Below are 18,059 nucleotides of genomic sequence, written 5' to 3'. Positions count from 1 at the left end.
TACATACACCACAGCTTGTTAATCCATTCCTGGGCTTTTGTACATTCATGAATTTAAAAGTGTCTATTTTAATTCTTAACTTCTAGATGCCAATTAAGAATTATCACTAATGCTCAGGGATGTTTCAAACCCCTAAATGCCAAAAAAATCAAATAATCAATCACTTTTCTCTTGTTCTCAGTGTCTCCTCTCACACATGCATTATCCACCTGGTCCATTCTGAAGTATTTGTTTTCTAGGCCTGATAGCCAGAAGCTTCCCTGACACTTCCAACCTTGTGCATGAACACCCCTGATTCCTGCAGACATGACTTCTCTAGCTTGGTTTCTAGCATTTGGGTGAAGCATATGCCCTACTATCTTTCTCAGAAAGTAAAAACACAGGGTAAAATTTTTTTGCCATTGTGCAAGTCCAAAAATACTCTCTACCTATAAATACCCAAGATGACAGCTGCTCTTGACGGTTCTAATGCCACGCTGATCCCTAATCCTTTATATATGACCTGATTTATCTCAAGAGGCTTCCCTTTATTTGTGCTGGTGTTCCAAAAATAATTTTATGGCCCTACAAGTCTTAGGTGGATGCTTTTGTTTCATTCATTTTGCTGTGAATTTGGTGAGAATATTCTTTCTTTTCTTTCTTCCTTTTTTTTTTCTTTTTTTTATTGAGACAGAATCTCATTTTGTTGCCCTCTGTAGAGGCTGTGGCATCACAGCTCACAGCAACCTCAAACACTTGGGCACAAGCTATTCTCTTGCCTCACCTCCCTAGAAGCTGAGACTAGAGGTGCCCACCACAATGCCCAGCTATTTTTTGTTTAGCAGTCCCAGGCCAGGTTCAAACCCACCCAGCCCTGGTGCATATGGCTGGTGCCCTAACCACTGAGGTATGGGTGGCCAGCCTTGGTGAGAATTTTCTATTCAAAGAGAAGATAGAAAGAAAGAGAGGGAGAAAGGAAGATAGGGAGGGAGAGAGGAAAGAAGGAGAGAGGGAGGGAGGGAGGAAAGAAGGTGAGAGGGAGGGAAGGAGGAAAGAAGGAGAGAGGGAGGGAGGGAGGAAAGAAGGAGAGAGGGAGGGAGGGAGGAAAGAAGGAGAGAGGGAGGGAAGGAGGGAGGGAGGGAGTGAGGAAGGGAGGGGAAAAGGGAGGAAGAGAGGAAGGAAGGAAGGTTGGTTCTTTCCACTGGTTTTCCACTGGTGCTATTCATTCACTGGAGTTTACATCTGGCTGCTCAATTTTAGAAACAAGGTGCAGAAAGGAGCTAATGGCCTCAGAGTTCAAATGGACCCTCCCTTAAGCCTTCTTCTCAGCCGTACCTCTCACTCTTTCCCTGTCTCTGTCTGATGCCCCTGGCTGCAGAACCTCTTCGGCTCACTTTCTCAAGAGAGTAACCTTCCCCTTCTTACAGGAAAAAAAAGGTTGCCTGAAAAATAGAATCATGCAAATGAAGCCTGGGTAAAGGAGATTCCCATTTTCTGCCTCATTCCCTCTCTACCTTCTTTGGGTCTTTGTTGTTTTAAATACTGAGCCTTGTGGAGACTGTAGGCACACAAATTGGCCTGCTGTTTCATGATAACTCTTCCTCTTAAGATATTTAGGTTGTAACCCACTCTCTCTACTAAATTGGTAATCATCTCTCTGTCTCCTCTGTATGTCTCAGAAGTGTGTTCAAGACTTGACGGCTCCTTCCAATACTCCCCTACTTCAACTTAAAGAGGAGTAATTCTCATTTGTAATTAATTTATCGTCATTTCAATGGGATCTTGACCCAGAAAAACATAATGGGTGTGGCTAATATGCTATGAAGATCCAGAATATGCTCATGGGCAAATAATATAAAACACTGAAATAGAAAAGTTTATAAGTTTATAAAGTTAAAAGTTTATAAAAAATAAAAACGTCCCTGAGAAAATTCTGTATTGGCAAATAACATTTTTCTGGATTCACATTTCTATAGTAATAACATTCCTTAGGCACATCTTCTTACCTAAATAGTGCAAACTTTTATAATACATCCAAACTTTTAAAATGCTGTCCAGACAATAGAAATAGTCTAAGGCCATCTCCTCAAATTTCTAAAACATCCACTATAAGCTTCAATAAATAGAGTTTCCAGCTTTTTTTGCTCTAGCATTAAAATGCTACATTTTTAGAATTAGGGGAGATCCATAAGAACATACCTACCATTCAACGTGCTCTGCTATTATGATCTATGTACGAAAGACTTAATATAAAAAAAGATTCCTCTGCTCTATGTTACCTAGAGGGAGCTGGATCATACTCTTCCTAGGTATCTCAAGAATGGAAGAAAAAGTATCCAATGTATTCAATATTATTATGAAACCAATATATAATCACCTACACACTCATACAAATAATAAAACACAACCAACTATAGTCCAGAAAGAAGGAGGGGAGGGGAGGTGGGATGCCAGGAAGAGGGAGAGTATTTGGTGAGACCTCAACTAATGTGCACAATGCAATGGTACATTTCAAAACTATTAAAAGTTTAAATGTATTTCCACAACAAATAGGTAAGTGAGGTGATGGTTATGATAATGAGTTTGATGTAAGCATTCCACATTGTATATCAAATCAGCACATTGTACCCCATAAATGCATTAATGTATACAGTTATGAGTTTATAAAAAAAAAAAAAGAAGAAGAAGAACTCTATTCTGCTTGAAAACAGAATTTTGTATACATGGGTACTGGTGAGATAAAATTTCTGCTCATCTCAAAAAAAAAAAAAAAAGTGGCCTGTCCTTACAACAAAAGACATACATCCTAGGCTAGTTCATGATGCCTGTGCCTGCTACAAATCTGTCCCCATGAAATCCAGACACTTTATCCAGAATATTTTGTCACTCAAGTCCAAAGCTTTATCACTTTTGCTACTATTCACACTGTCTTCATTTCTATCAGTCATTAATTCCTGTTGTCAAAATTTGTCTTATTTTTATCTCTCCATGATATTTGGACAACTTATACCCAGTATCACAGAAATTTTAACAATAAAACTACTCTAAGGAAGAAAAAAACACTTCTTACAGAAGGAGACAGGTACTAAGTCTTCTCAACATCTTTTCTGAAATTCACCTGCTCTTTCTGTGGTCATACCTGTGACCTCTGGGTGCTTCAGCAGGAGCAACAGACCATATCTCAGCGTGGTGCTCGTTGTTTCCGTTCCGGCTCCAAACACGTCAATTATGGTGGCCAGCAAGTTTTCAGTAGTAAATTCAGACTGTGGATTTTGTTTTTCCTAAAATTTATTTGATTATTTAATTATTTCAAAAAAGTTTAGCAGCATATTTAAGAACAGTGAATTCAAAACATCAAGTTGTGCCAAAAACAAGTAAATTTAGAAACTAAGATGACAGTATTCAGACTATTACAACTGTTATGGCAAAATCAGTATTGTAGAGAATGTAGTTCAGATGATCTAGTCTTCATTTTCCTATGTCTACTTATCCCTTGTTTGCTTAAAAATTCCATTTCCTGGTCTTTCTTGCAGCTATGTAAAGGCACTGATGATGGCATTCCTGTCTTTCCTTCTTCTTACTCAAAACAATAGAGCACTGTGCTATCACAGCTCACAGCAACCTCAAACTCTTGGGCTCAAGTGATCCCCTTGCCTCAAGCCTCCAGAGTAGCTTGAAATACAGGTTCCCACCACAATACCCAGATTTTTCTCTTTTTTCTTTTTGTGAGACAGAGTCTCACTATGTCACCCTCAGTAGAGTTCTGTGGCATCACAGCTCACAGCAACCTCAAACTCTTTGGCTTAAGCAATTCTCTTGCCTCAGCCTTTCAAATAGCTGGGACCACAGGTGCCTGCCACAATGCCCAGTTTTTTTTCTGTTGAAGTTGTTTCATTGTTGCTTAGCTGGCCTGGGCTGGGTTCAAACCTGCCAGCTTTGGTATATGTGGCTGACAACTGAGCATCTAACAATTAAGCACCAAGGACTTAACTAGGCCAACAATTTTGAAGCTCTTTCTCTGGAATGGTCATCAGTGCTGTCATCATATGAGGTATGACAATCAAGCTCACAAACTCAGCCTAGAAAAACTTTTAAGTGTGGACTGGGTACTGGCATTTGGCGCATAGCTTCCCAAGGGAAAGGTGATCATAGTGAAATTCAGTAATGAAGTATGTATCATTTGTTCTACTCAAATGTAATTGTCTGACCTCGTAAAGTGGCTGATGGTTTTAAAAAAAAGCCATCTATATGTCATCTGCAAGAAATATGTATCATCTATAAAGAAACCCATAGACTGAAAATAAAGGTATCAAAAAAGATACTCTATGCAGATAGAAACCAAAAAAAAAAAATAATAATAACTGTAGCTATACTTCTCTCAGGTGAAATATATTTCAAGACAAATACTCTAGAAAGGGACAAAGAAGGCCGTTATACAGTGATAAAAGGGCCAATTCAGCAAGGGGATATAACAATTCTAAAAATATTTGCACCCAACCATGGAGCACCCTGATATATAAGCAAATATTATCAGAGTTAAAGAGATAGACCCCAATATACTAATTGTTGCAGACCTCGAACTTCACTTTCATCATTGGGTAAATCATCCTGATAGAAAATCAACAAAGAAATACTGGGCTTAATCTGCATTGTAGAACAAATGGACCTAATAAATATTTACAGAGCAGCTGTAAATTATCCAGCAGCTCCAGAATACATGTTCTCCTCAGCTCATGGATTATTCTCAAGGACAGGCCATATGTTAGGCCACAAAACATGTCTTAAAATGTTAAAAAAAAAAATTGAAATCATACCAAGAATTTTCTCTTATTGCAAGAGAATAAAACAAGAAATTAATAACAGAAAGAACAACATTAAAAACTGGGCAGCACCTATAGCTCAGTGCATAGGACGCTGGCCACATACACCAAAGCTGGTGGGTTCAAATCCAGTGCAGGCCAGCTAAAACAACAATGACAACTGCAACAAAAAAAATAGCCCGGTGTTGTGACAGGCTCCTGTAGTCCCAGCTACTTGGGAGGCTGAGCCCAAGAGTTTGAGAGTTTAAGGTTCTGTGAGCTGTGATGCCACAGCACTCTACCCAGGGTGACAGCTTGAGACTCTGTCTCAAAAAAAAAAAAATCTATACAAATACATAAAAATTAAATAAGATGCTCCTGAATAACAAAGGAGTCAATAAAGAGGTTAACAGGGAAATTAAAAAATTTCTTGAAACAAGTGAAAATGAAAATACAATATATCAAAACCTATAAGAAAACACAATATATCAAAACCTATATAATACCTAAAGATACAGAAACACAATATATCAAAACCTATAAGAAAGCAATAATAAGAGAAAAATTTACAGCAATAAATGCCTTCAGCAAAAAAGTAGAAAAGTTTCAAATAAACAACCTAACAATACATCTTAGAGAATTAGAGAAATGAGAGCAAAACATACTCAAAATTAGTAGAAGAAAAGGAATAAGATCAGAGTGGTTAACTAAAATTAAAACAAAGAAATAAAAAAGATCAATGAGGGGAAATGTTTTTTTGTAAAGATAAAAACAAAACTAACACACCATTAGCCAGAGTAAGAAAAAAAGAGAGAAGACCCAGATAAATAAAATTAGAGATAATAAAGAAACACTGCAATTGATACTGCAGAGATCCAAACACTGATTAGACACTACTATGACAACTATATAGAAAACCTAGAAGAAATGGATAAATTCCTAGGCATATACAATCTACCAAGATTAACCCAGGAAGAAATCCAAAACCTGAATTAACCAGTAACAAGTAACAAGGTAAAAGCAATAACAAAAATTCTCCCATGAAAGAAAATTCACAGACCTGGTGGCTTCACTGCTGAATTTTACTAATCATTCAAAGAAAAACTAATACCAATCCTACTTAAACTATTCTAAAAGTTCAAGAAAGGAATACTCGCAAACTCATTTCTCTGACACCAAAACCAAAGAAAGACACTATTAAACAAAGAAAATTATAGGCCAATATCTCTGATGAATGCAGATGCAAAAGCCCTCAACAAAATATTAGCAAACAGAATTCAACAGAAGATTAAAAAGATTATTAATCATGATCAAGTGGGATCCCAAGGATGCAAAGAGTAGTCAACTTATACAAATCAATGTGACACATCATACAAACAGAAAGACACACAAAAACCATGTGATGGTATCCATAGGGGCTGAAAAAGCACTCAATAAAATTCAACATCACTTAATGATTGAAAAACTCTCAAGAGACTAGGTATAGAAAGAACTCATCTAAACCTGACTAAAGTTGTATAACAAACCCACAGAATATTATACTGAATGGTGAAACCTGAAAGCCTTTCCTCTAACATCTAGAATAAGACAAGGATGCCCACTTTCACCATTATCATTCAACATAGTACTGGGAGTTCTAGCTAGTGTAATAAGGCAAGAGAAAGAAACAAAAGGCATCCAAATTGAGAAAGGAAAGAAGTCAAATTATCCTCATTTGCAGATGATATGATGATATATAGACTAGAAAAACCTGAAGACTCCTCAAAAAAAAAATTATTAGAACCGATAAAGAAATTCAGTAAAATGGCAGGATACAAAATCATCATACGAAAATCAGTAGCATTTCTATATGCCAACAGTAAACCATCTAAATAAGAAACCAAGAGAGTAATCCCATTTACAAAACACACAAATAAAATAAAATATCTAGGAGTAAACCTTAACCAAACAAGTGAAAGAGCCCTATAATACAATCTATAAAATATCAGTGAAAGAGACTGAAGAGAATATAAAAAAAAAAAAAAGGAAAGATATTCCAGGCTCACAGATTATTAAGTATCAATATTGTTAAAATGGTGCAGACTAGAGACAGCTTCTTTGCAGCTGTACACGGTGAAACAGGGGAGAAAAGTCTTCAGGTACCTCTGGCTTGTGGGCTTTGCCCAGAAACATCCCTTTGGGGGCACAGGAAGGCAGCAGGAAACTTCAGGACCCCAAAAGGAAGACAGAAGCAGTGGAGGACTCAAGGGCAAGCATTTGTATGCCAGCAGAGCTGGCAGTGTGGCAACAGCAGGGACAGTTTACAGACAGAAAATGGCTGCCCTGATTTTTTTTTTTTTTTTTTTTTTTTTCTGGACCTGGGAACTTGATTGAGTTACTTTGGGAGAGCTTGGGCTAGGGAGGGAGAGTGATTTTGAACAAAGCCCAGGGACTAAGACTGAGCCACCAGGCAGAGTGAAGCCTTCATTTTTCTGCAACAGGCTGGGCAAAGCCATTGTGGAAAAGCTACTTTGCAGGCTTGGCCTTGAGGGTCCTAGTACAAGGTGGGTTCTGGCACCCCTGATAAGCAGGGCATCCTCCTCTGGGGAGATCTGACTGACACATGCTTTCCTGGGAAAACACTGCATGGCCAAGGGACACAGTTTGGAAAGGTCAAGGCCAAGGCTAATCTATCAAGCTGGCTGAGGAGAGCTGCAGGATCCCAACCCTGCAGCCACTGAAGGCAAAGAAGTCAGGAAGATGGGACCAGGTCTCAGCAAGATAGAGGCTTCCAGTCTCCTATACAACTGCATCAGTGTTGTGATAAACATCTCATACACCAGAAGATCACCTGTTGCCCAGGCAATATACAGCAATTTTTTTTTAATTTTTTCAACTTTTCCCCTCTAGATTTTTCTTTTTTCTTATACAATTATAATTTTTCATTGTTTCCTTCATGAATAAGGGCTTCATTTTTGCTAGTTTTTCTGCCCCTTATTCTTTTTTTCCCGAATTTCATCCCTTAAGGGTTTTTGTTTGTTTTGTTTTAATTTACAATGTTTTTGTTTTTCTTCTTTACAGAGTGGAGGTGGAGTCTTGTGTCTGCTTAGGCTGGCAAAGAGCTCCTGACCTCAAGGGACACACCCAATCAGCCCCCCAAGAGTTTGGGGTTTCTGGGTGGGGGTCAAAGTACCCTACTGTATACCACTATTACTCTTGCCTCTCTCTCTTTGTTCCTTTCTTCTTTTTAACAATCTTCCCTTTTACTCCCCCGCCCTTTCCTTTCTCTTTTCTCTTTTTTTTAAATCCTTTATCCCTTTTTGCTCTTCACTCTTCTCTTCCGTTTAGTCATGTACCAAACGGACACTTCAACCTTTTAGGTCAGAGTCATGGTAACTTAAAGAGTAGGAGGAAGTAAAAGGAAAAATGAGGGAAAGAAACAGAGAAAAAATAAAACACTCTATGAGGAAGAAAAACCAGAAAAATCCTGGCAACATGTAAACTCAGAACAGAGCAATCCCCAAGGGATCATGAGAATTTCATTCTCATCATACAGATTATTCTACAAAATTCCTAGGATAGTTTTCCCTAATGATTATGTTTTCCATTCTTGTTGTAGCTTATACATATTGCTGAGCAAATGAAAACTCTCCATGTGAACTTTTAGCATTACAGCTAACAAACCTATTCAATTTCATGTTTGTTTCCATTCAATGGGGCTTCTCTCCTTCATCTCTTCACCACCTTTGTCACCACATGCTTCTGAATCTCTCATCACATCATTCTACCCATCTGAAATCCACTACCCTGCTCTTTACTGCAAATATTTGAAGGTCTATATCAAACCTTAGGACATGCAGGAGGCCTACCTAGGACCTTCTTTAAGCTCTTGCTTCTCACTCTCCTATACACTGCGTGACATGAACATTTTATGGCTATGTATTTTGTATTTTCTAATTTATGTGTATTTCCATTTCACCTAAGGTGTGCATTCTGTTTTTCATCACTGCCTAAAAGCAGTGTCTATCTATTCTAATTTTTCAACAATTTAATTTTAAATCTTCCATGACGCTTAGGACAGATCTGTGGTACTTAGAAGTGCCTATGGATCTGTCCTTGACAGGCACTTTAAGTACACAATAGGTCAAGCATTTCTTGCATGACTATTTAAGCATCCTCAATCAGGAAAGACTGCGCAATGAACCACAAAATGCAGGCAAACAAATAACATTTCACCTGTTCCATTTTGACCAAGAAACAATCAATGAAGTCTTGAGGATTGTTAATGTCCAGGGATTCTTGATGTTCTTTTACTTTCTCCAAAACATAATTTTCAATATAAGCAAAATTTTTAAATAATTTGTTATGACTTCCTGGGAGATAATCAATGAGAGTAGGCATATTATTGTAAACCTTGAAGATTAAAAAAAAAAGTTATTAAGTTAAACATATATGGAAGACATATATACCATATATTAACTGCTGGTTTAAAACAGAGGTTAATAAAATAAATAAAATAAAATAAAAAACTGATTTTCCTCTTTAGCAGAACCATTTGCTTGTACATAAAAGTAATCCTCTATGCTGATAGACCTAAGGGAGAAAATTATGACCAGAGAATCAAAGATGACAATAATTTTCCATACTCACACATTATTATTATTATTTTTATTGTTTGGGATTCATGGAGGGCACAAAGAACTGGGTTACACGGATTGTGGTTGTACTCACACATTACTTTTAGAGTATTAAAGCATCTTTGCATGAATTCTCTTACATTTTACATTAATTCTTCCCTCCAACATTGAAATGTAGAATGGCATGAATTCATATTTTGTAGATGAGGATTAAGGTTAAGGAAGTTTGTGCAACCTGAAATAGACAACTAAGCCACTCTCTGCTATTTCTATGACTAGCAAGTAGCCTCAGTAAGAGAATCATTACTTTAAAACTGAGAGAGCTGCAGAGATACCATAAAACACCAATTCAGCATTTTATGGATCAGCAACTGTGTACCAAAAGTAAGGTTACTTCTGTACAATCACATAATTATCTCCTAGGCAGAGTAAAAGACATGCAAGCTTAAAACAGGGAAAATTGTAGTGTTTGTTTATGGTTCATATGCAACCAAATGCAACCATTTTACCATCCTAACATTGGCTACCTCATCAACTAGGATTCCAGCTGTATCATCACCTACCCCTACATTACACAGAGTTTATCAAACATTATCCCCCCGATATGCTAAATCAGGATACCTCTGCCGTGTAATATGATGAGTGGTTCTCTAGGTGCTGACAGGAGGACAAGCTCATGGGTAACCAGAGCTTTGTAACAAGGGCCTTGGATCTGCATTGAGAACTATAGACATGCTTTGGGAAGTCACCAGAGTATTGCCTGGAAACGGAGTTTTGAGGTATGATTCCAGCTCTGTATTCTGGCATTTGTTTTCCTGTCTATAAAATAAAGACATAAGCTATCTTTTTCTGATGTTGCCATGATGCTATCCTAAGATCCAGACAGGACTGTGGTATCCAACCATTTACCTCACAGAGTGATATCAGCAAAAAAATACACAGTAGACACCTCCAAGAGCCTGTCTCTCTACAAAAACATACAACAAAATCAAGCAAAAACAGAATCAACTTTGACAAAACTCAAGAAAAAAATCAAAGGTTTACAGCAACCAAAAGAAAGCTGAATTATAAAACAAAGGAACTTAAAAATGTTAAGAAAGCTTTTATTTCCCCTATCCCACCTCCCTCATGGGCTTAGCAGTATTGGGGGGGGGGGTTGTTTGTTTGTTTGTTTCTGAGACAGATTCTCATTCTATCTAGTGCCATAGTGTCGTAGCTCACTATGTCAGATTGTCATAGCAACCTCAAACTCTTGGGCTCAAGTGATTCTCTTGCCTCGGCCTCCCAAGTATCTGGGACTATAGGCACCCACCACAATACCAGGTTATTTTTAGAGATGGGGAGTCTCACTGTTGCTCAGGCTGGTCTTGAAATCTTGAATTCAGGTGATCCCCCTCCACACACACACTCCAGACTCGCAGAGCATTAGGATTACAGGCATGAGTCACCTGTAATGTCAAGTACTCTTGACAAAGGCAGCTCCTTTCCTAGTGTGGGACACTGGTCCTGGCTCCAAACAGACCAGAGAAGACCTTACTTATAAAGAATTCTGCTGTGTCTTATATGTCTGAGGACAACCTGAAGAGCTAATGCAAAGCACTTGCCTTTGTTTCACCTGATTCAGAATTCACTCAGGAGGGAAAAGCAATGGGCATTTCTCAAAAATCTTGTAAGGTAAAGGCTGGGCATCTGTAATCCTAGCACTTTGGGAGGCCAAGGCAGGTGCATTGCTTCAGCTCAGGAGTTCAACACCAGCCTGAGCAAGAGCAAGACTCTGTCTCAAAAAAATAGCCAGGTATTGTGGCAGGTGCCTGTAGTCCCAGCTGCTTGGGAGGCTGAGGCAAGAGGATTATTTGAGACCAACCAAGAGTTTGAGCTTGCTGTGAGCTATGACACCATGGCACTCTACCAAGGGTGACAAAGTAAGACTCCATTTCAAAAAAAAAAAAAAAATCTTGTAAGGTAAGTGAACAACCTGCAGCCACCTGGAGCAAATGATTACAATTGACACACCCAATAGAGAACAAAAGCCCTGGGAACAAAAGCTGGGGAGACAGTACCTTTGGAAAATTGAGACATTTAAAAATGCACATGTTAAGAAAGTTAAAGACCAGGCCTGGTGGCTCACACCTGTAATCCTACCACTCTGGGAGGCTGAGGTGGGTGGAATGCTTCTGCTCAGGAGTTCAAGACTAGACCCTCACATCTCTACTAAAAGTACAAAAACTAGCCAGGCTTTGTAGAGGCCCCCTGTGTTGGGAGCTGACCTTCTGGGAGGCAAAGACCCCCAGTTTTGAGGAACGGCATTTGAGTCAAGGACCAAATGCAACCTGGCCACAGCTGTTTCCTATTATGGCTGGTTCCTGAACCGGATTAGAATGGAGCTATGCCCTTTTGGTTAGCACAGATTGCTGAGAATGCTATTTTGCTCTTAGGCTGTTTTTATTCAAATTATGCAATTATGAGAAAATCATGCCTTCAAGCTACTGTATATAAAAGCTGTGCAATAATGCTGAAGTTGCCTTTTCTATTGAGGAAAGGTCCTCCTGATCCCGCTGTTTTCCATCCCATGCCAGTCTACTCCCAGGTTTTCCTAATAATCTTGCTAGGCTGGCTCCCAGCACCCTTGTAGTCCCAGCTACTGAGGAGACTGAGGCAAGAGGACCTCTTCAGCCCAACAGTTTGAGGTTGTTATGAGCTATGATGATACAGCACTCTATCCAGGGTCACAGAGTAAGATTCTGTCTAAAAAAGAGAGAGAAATAAAGGAAGGGAGGGAAGGAGGGAGGGAGGGAGGGAGGGAGGGACGGAGGAAGGAAGGAAGGAAGGAAGGAAGGAAGGAAGGAAGGAAGGAAGGAAGGGAGGGAAGGAAGGAAGAGAAAAAGAAGAAAGAAAAGAAAAAAAGAGGGCAGGATTTAGGCCAACAAAGATCTGAGAAGACTCTAAGCTTTCACCTTTGGCTGATATCCAGACTCAGCTTAAGTAGCAAGTGTAGGTTATAACAAGAAGCACTCCAGCACAAAGCCAGTCTGGAAGTGTTTTCCTCTTTCCTTCCTCCCTTCCTTCCTTATTTTCCTCCTTGTTTCTTTACTTCTTTCCATCTTTCCCCCATCTATCTTTATTTATATCTTTACCTATTATTCATCTTTTTATTTTGGCTTTTCACATTCAAAGAAATTTCAAGTAAAACTGGCTGATCATAAGCTAATGAAAAGAAGACTTCAGAGATCACATGTGACAAAGAATACAATACAACTTTACAACAGTAGTTTAGAAAGTAAACTAGACTAACAGCTAAAACCTTCAAAAGGAAAGGGAATAGAAGAATCTCATTTCCAGATTCACGTCATTATATTATCTAAAATGTACAATTTTCAAACATTTACTTCACAGATAGAATTTTGGTTTTATCAGAGAAAACATAAATAATATGTCAGAAAGAGAGGCTGTTGAACTCACCTGGATCCATGGGGAACTCATAATCCTGTGGTTTTCATCGAATTTTTTCATCAAGTTAATAAAATCTTGATCTGTATAATCAAAATGATCCCGGAAAACAATGGAGCAGATCACATTGCAGGGGGCACAGCTCAAGATAAATGTAGGATCACAAGGTGAGCCTAAAGAATTGAAGACATTTTTTAAAATATGATTAAAATATACATTCTAACACCTTGATAACAGGTCAATGTAATTTTAGAATCTATAAATCAGTGTATTAGGGCTGAAATCTTAGATGTTTGGGTTGAGGAAAGATTTCTCTAAACCAAAATTACAATATAAAAGTATAAAATTATTTTATATTCCTGGAAGAAGAGAGAGTGAAAGAGTGAAAGAGAGTTGGGAAAGAAGAGAAAAGAGGGAACAAAGGGAGGGAGGACAAATACCAGCATTACAGTCAAGTGGCTGCTGAATTTGGGAGGGGGATGCAAAGAGAAAAAAAGTAATTGTAGCCCAATTCACAGCAGGATGATAAGTAATGACCTTCCCCTTGGGGACAAACTCAGCACTGGTGTTCCAGATCCTGAGGCCTGACCACCCTATTGTTCATCCAAGGAGACTCAGGAACCCTCCAGGCTGTGGAACAGATTCTACAAGACAAGAAGATGGTGAATGTAAAGACAAAGATTTACAATTCCTTTTTTTGTCTCCCGGGCAACTTTTCTTTTTTTGATGGGGAGGGGAGGGCAACTTTTCCATGGAGTGAAAACATAGCTCTAGAGATACCTGCCAAGGAGAGAGAAAGAGAGAGAGAGCTCAAGATTGATTTTTGCCCTTACCAACAAACTATGAGTAAATAATTCTTTTGTCATTTTGCTATCAAGACCAACCATCCGGTTCAGCACCCATAGCACAGTGGTTATGGGGCCAGCCACATACAGAGGTTGGCAGGTTCAAACCCTCCTAGGCCTGCAACAACAACAACAACAAAAATAGCCTGGTGTCCCAGCTACTTGGGAGGCTGAGGCAAGAGAATCACTTAAGCTCAAGAGTTTGAGGTTGCTGTGAGCTGTGATGCCACAGCACTCTACCAAGGGCAACATAGTGAGACTCTGACTCAAAAATAAAAACAAAACAAAACAAAAAGACCAACCATCCTTTTATAATGTCTATCTAGAAATTCCTTTATCAGCAAAAACTTAAGCATACTAAAATTAGCAGCTCATCACTCTTCCTATGAAGCTAAATTAGTGATTCTATTCTTGCCCATTTAATAATAGTTTTCCAAATACTCCATTTATATTACTGCCTTTCTGTACATACTTCTTATATTCTTTTTTCTTTTCTTTCTTTCTTTTTTTTTTTTGATACAGTCTCAGTCAGTTGCCCCAGGCTAGAGTGCTGTGGCATAAAAGCTCACAGCAACCTCAAACTCCTGGGCTCAGGTAATCCTTCTTGCTTTAGCCTCCCAAGTAGCTGGGACTACAAGCACCAGCCACAATGCTCATCCATTTTTTTCTATTTTTAGTAGAGATCATTTAGTGGTCTCATTCTCGTTCAGGTTGGTCTCAAACTCCTAAGCTGAAGCAATCCCTCCACCTCGGCCTCCCAGAGTGCTAGGCTTGCGGACGTGAGCCACCACACCCAGCCCTTCTGGACATAACTTCTGACCTAAGTACCTGTTATTTTGGAGGACAAATTAAAAAAAAATGTAAAGAGGCCACGTTTAAATTAAATTATTTGTTTTTATATTTAAAAAGACAAAAGAAGGGGAAAAAATGCCTGATTGTGTTATGCTAAATGATAGCAAGATAAAGTACTAGTTTATTTTTATTCCTGATTGCTTTCCTGCCATCTGAACACTGGTACCCCCTGGAGCCCTAAAGAGCACCTCCAGCTTCTGGTATAATACCTTCTCCTAATATGCTAGCCACCATCTCATCCAGGGTCTTCTTCCAAATCTTGCTTTTCTGGGTTAGATTTAAAGAGCACCACTGTCTCCTCTCCTTACCTCTTGCTTGATCACCAAATGAGATATTCATGTTATAATCCCACACACACACAGTGCCTCTCCCTAAAAGGTGAGCTGCCTTTTAGGAAACTGGACCAACTTGGGAGCTTTTAGGTCAAACAACCTCAAACCCATCCCTTCCTGCACAGGAATACAAGTCTCTAAAGCCTTCACTCCCACCAGTCCCAGTTCTAAGCCCACTGCTCACTCCATTGCCAAGGCAGGCTTTGCTACTGTGTCTTCTTCCTGCATTCTCACCTCTACTACTCAGCCCCCCCAGCACCTCCTCACAACAGGCAGAACTCTTAGCCCTCACTAAAGCCCTCCCTACAACTCACATGAGGCCACTCCATTAACATATACACAGATTCTATGTATACTTTCCATATAATCCATCACCATGCAGACATATGGTAAGAAAGAAGATTCATTACCAACCAAGGCTCTTCTACTGTCAATGTCACACTCATTAAAAACCTCCTGAATGCAGCCACTCTCCCAAAGGAAATAGCCATTGTCCACTGTAAAGGCCACCAAAATAAAACAGATCCAATTTCCAAAGGCAATCAAAAATCTGATACAGAAGCCAAATGGGCAGCTCAATGCCCTTACACCCCATTCCAGCAAGCCAGTACTTGTCCTTTGATAAATTCTGTCCATTATATACATCCAAAGAACAGGACAATTACCAGCATCTTCCCACACAGGGAGGATGGTTCCTTCAACAGGGAAAATTTATTCTTCCTTCCTCCCAAGCACAAAATATCCTCTCTTACCTCCACAATAGCCTTCACGTTGGCTTCAGGCCTCTTTACACCCTTCTTTCTCGGCTCTTTTCTCACCCATCACTATCTTCCCTTTTAAAACAGATAACCCAGTCTTGCACAAACTGCACCTGGTTCTCACCCAAAGGGGCCATAAAAACACCCCTTTTTCCCACACATCAGGCCTGCAGCCAAACCCCCAGACAAGACTGGCAGATTGACTTCACCCATGTGGCTCCTGTATGAAAATATAAACTTCTTCTAGTTTGGGTCCATACCTTCTCAGGGTGGGTCAAACCTTCCCCCACAACAGGTGAGAAAACCCATGAAGTTTTCTCCACTCTCCTCCACCACATATTCCTAGATTCAGCTTCCCCAATTCCATTCCAAATGATGACAGCCCAGCTTTCACTAGCCAGATCACCTCCAAAACCTCACAAGCCCTAGGAGTCCATTAGGGAAAGTAGAACAAATGAACACTATCCTTCAACAACATCTCACCAAATTAGTGCCCCAACAGAAACAAGATTGGATTAAGCTCTTCCTCTTCAATTTACTCCGCAGTCACTTTACCCCTCACAAACCTCTTTTACAGCCCTTTTGAAATAATGTATGGCAGAAATATTATTCTGGGCCCTGGAGTCCCTCCAGACTCCATCATAAGAAACTATTTTCCCATCCTCCAGAAAACCAGGGATGGGAAAATATAAAAACAATAAACCAGCTCCTGCCCCAACCCTCAGCAGAGAAAGTCAGAGACCAATGGGCAGGACAAGTTTTCCTCAAATCTCCCTTGCCCTGCAGGACTCTATCCCCTCACTAGAGAGACCTTCACACCATTCTCTACAGCATTCCCATGGCCATTTGCTTCTTGGACTCCTCAGTCTGGATCTACCAATCCCAAATAAAGCTGTGCCCTATAGAAAAACTTCCAACACTAGAAGACCCCCAATGGAAATCACAAGGGATCACATGGGATATCCCCCATGACCTTAAAACTCTCCAGGATCCCTGAAGAGTCCACATTCACATAAGTGTATAACATTCATCCCAATTCTTCCTTTTTCTCCAGAACTTTTCTTGAGATGGCTGGCTACTCTCCCATGTTCAAAGCTGGGATGACCTCCTTGAAGTCTTTAAAGATTTGTGGCTAAAAGGCACCTTCCAAGACTTTCCTCCTAAGGAAACCCAACTTTTCCTCTTCCTACTTCTTTTCCTTCTGGCTACCTCTCCTGTCAATCCTGACCCTTCTCCCCTTCCCCATCAATCCCAACTGAATTCACTGTTTGTCTTTCTACCCAAACTTCATATATCTGTGAATATCTTACTAATCCCCATTCCTATGTCAGCTACACACAATTCTTACCTCAGACCCCCTCTTTCACTACCCACACGTACATGCCAGCACACTGTTATGATGTTACCAAATCCTCTGAATGTTCTTATGGAGGAAAGAGGTAATGAACCAGCAAAATAATGGGCACTGGATGCCCTGGAGGTGGAGTCAGGACTACTGTCTGCTGGACATACCTCACACATGTAGGATTATCAGATGGAGGAGGAGTCTAGGATATAGCATGTCAGCAAGAAACAGGACAATTCATTAAAAAAAAAAACTCCTGTCTTCCGGTATAATCCCTCAACCCTATAAAGGATTAGAGTTCACCATAAGGCCTACAACTACACTCCCTTATCCCTAGCTTTTAAACACCTCCTTCTCAGCTGCCCTGAACTCTCCCCTTTAGGATGCTGAATGTGCCTTTCTTTATACCAACATCTTTTCAATCCCTTACTTTTACCCAATATATATAACTCTTCTATTCCAGCAGAAAATACCACAGCTCTGTTCAGCACCATAACTATGGACTTTCCACCACTACTTTCCCCCAATTTAACCTGCTTCAATCTCACCAATACAGGAAACTCTACAGGCTTTATAAAAGCTGATCTCTGTTCCCTCAACTCAGCTGTTCCCTTATCTGACTTTTCTTGTGTCCCTCCAGGAATATTTTTCCTCTGCAGCTGTACTATCTATCAGTGCCTGCTACTCTGGTCTTTGCACCCAAGTTTTCCTCACACACCCCCAAGTCTTTTCTGAATGACTCCTCCCTAACTCAGGTCCTAATGCATCCTCCTACTTCCAGACAAAAAAGAGCCATCTTTCCCCTTGTACTCCTCAAAATAGGCATAGTGGCTAGCCTTGGCATAGGCATTGCAGACATTAATACAGCGGTTCTCAACCTGTGGGTTGTGACCCACAGAAACTGTATTAAAGGGTCATGGCACTAGGAAGGCACAGAAACTGTATTAAAGGGTCACAGTATTAGGAAGGTTGAGAACCACTGCATTAGTACATCAACCCACTTTCACCACCAACTCTCCCTAGAACTCAATGAAGATATGGAAAGGGTAGCAGACTCTTTAGTCACTCTACAATACCAAATTAATT

The 18,059-nt window shown here is 39.8% G+C and overlaps 1 protein-coding gene across 2 annotated transcripts in view; it reads right to left on the bottom strand.

Moving 5' to 3' along the window:
- The window catches only part of LOC100949727 (cytochrome P450 2C18-like), a 50,531-nt gene that overhangs the window by 7,707 nt on the left and 24,765 nt on the right, over positions 1-18,059 (bottom strand). The window contains exons 4-6 of one of the 2 annotated variants that reach the window (XM_023509478.1): positions 12,854-13,014; positions 8,994-9,170; positions 3,119-3,260 (exon numbers count right to left, since the gene is read on the bottom strand). In XM_023509478.1, coding sequence (XP_023365246.1) covers positions 3,119-3,260; positions 8,994-9,170; positions 12,854-13,014 — 480 coding nt within the window. The remainder of the gene's footprint in view (positions 1-3,118; positions 3,261-8,993; positions 9,171-12,853; positions 13,015-18,059) is intronic. The other variant, XM_003783726.3, reaches the window with a different exon arrangement.

This window comes from Otolemur garnettii, unplaced genomic scaffold (assembly GCF_000181295.1).
Source record: "Otolemur garnettii isolate 467f Iridium unplaced genomic scaffold, OtoGar3 scaffold00008, whole genome shotgun sequence".
NCBI classification, from domain to species: Eukaryota; Metazoa; Chordata; class Mammalia; order Primates; family Galagidae; genus Otolemur; species Otolemur garnettii.
Note: the sequence above shows the minus strand (reverse complement) of the source record. Positions and strands in the feature narration are given on the sequence as shown.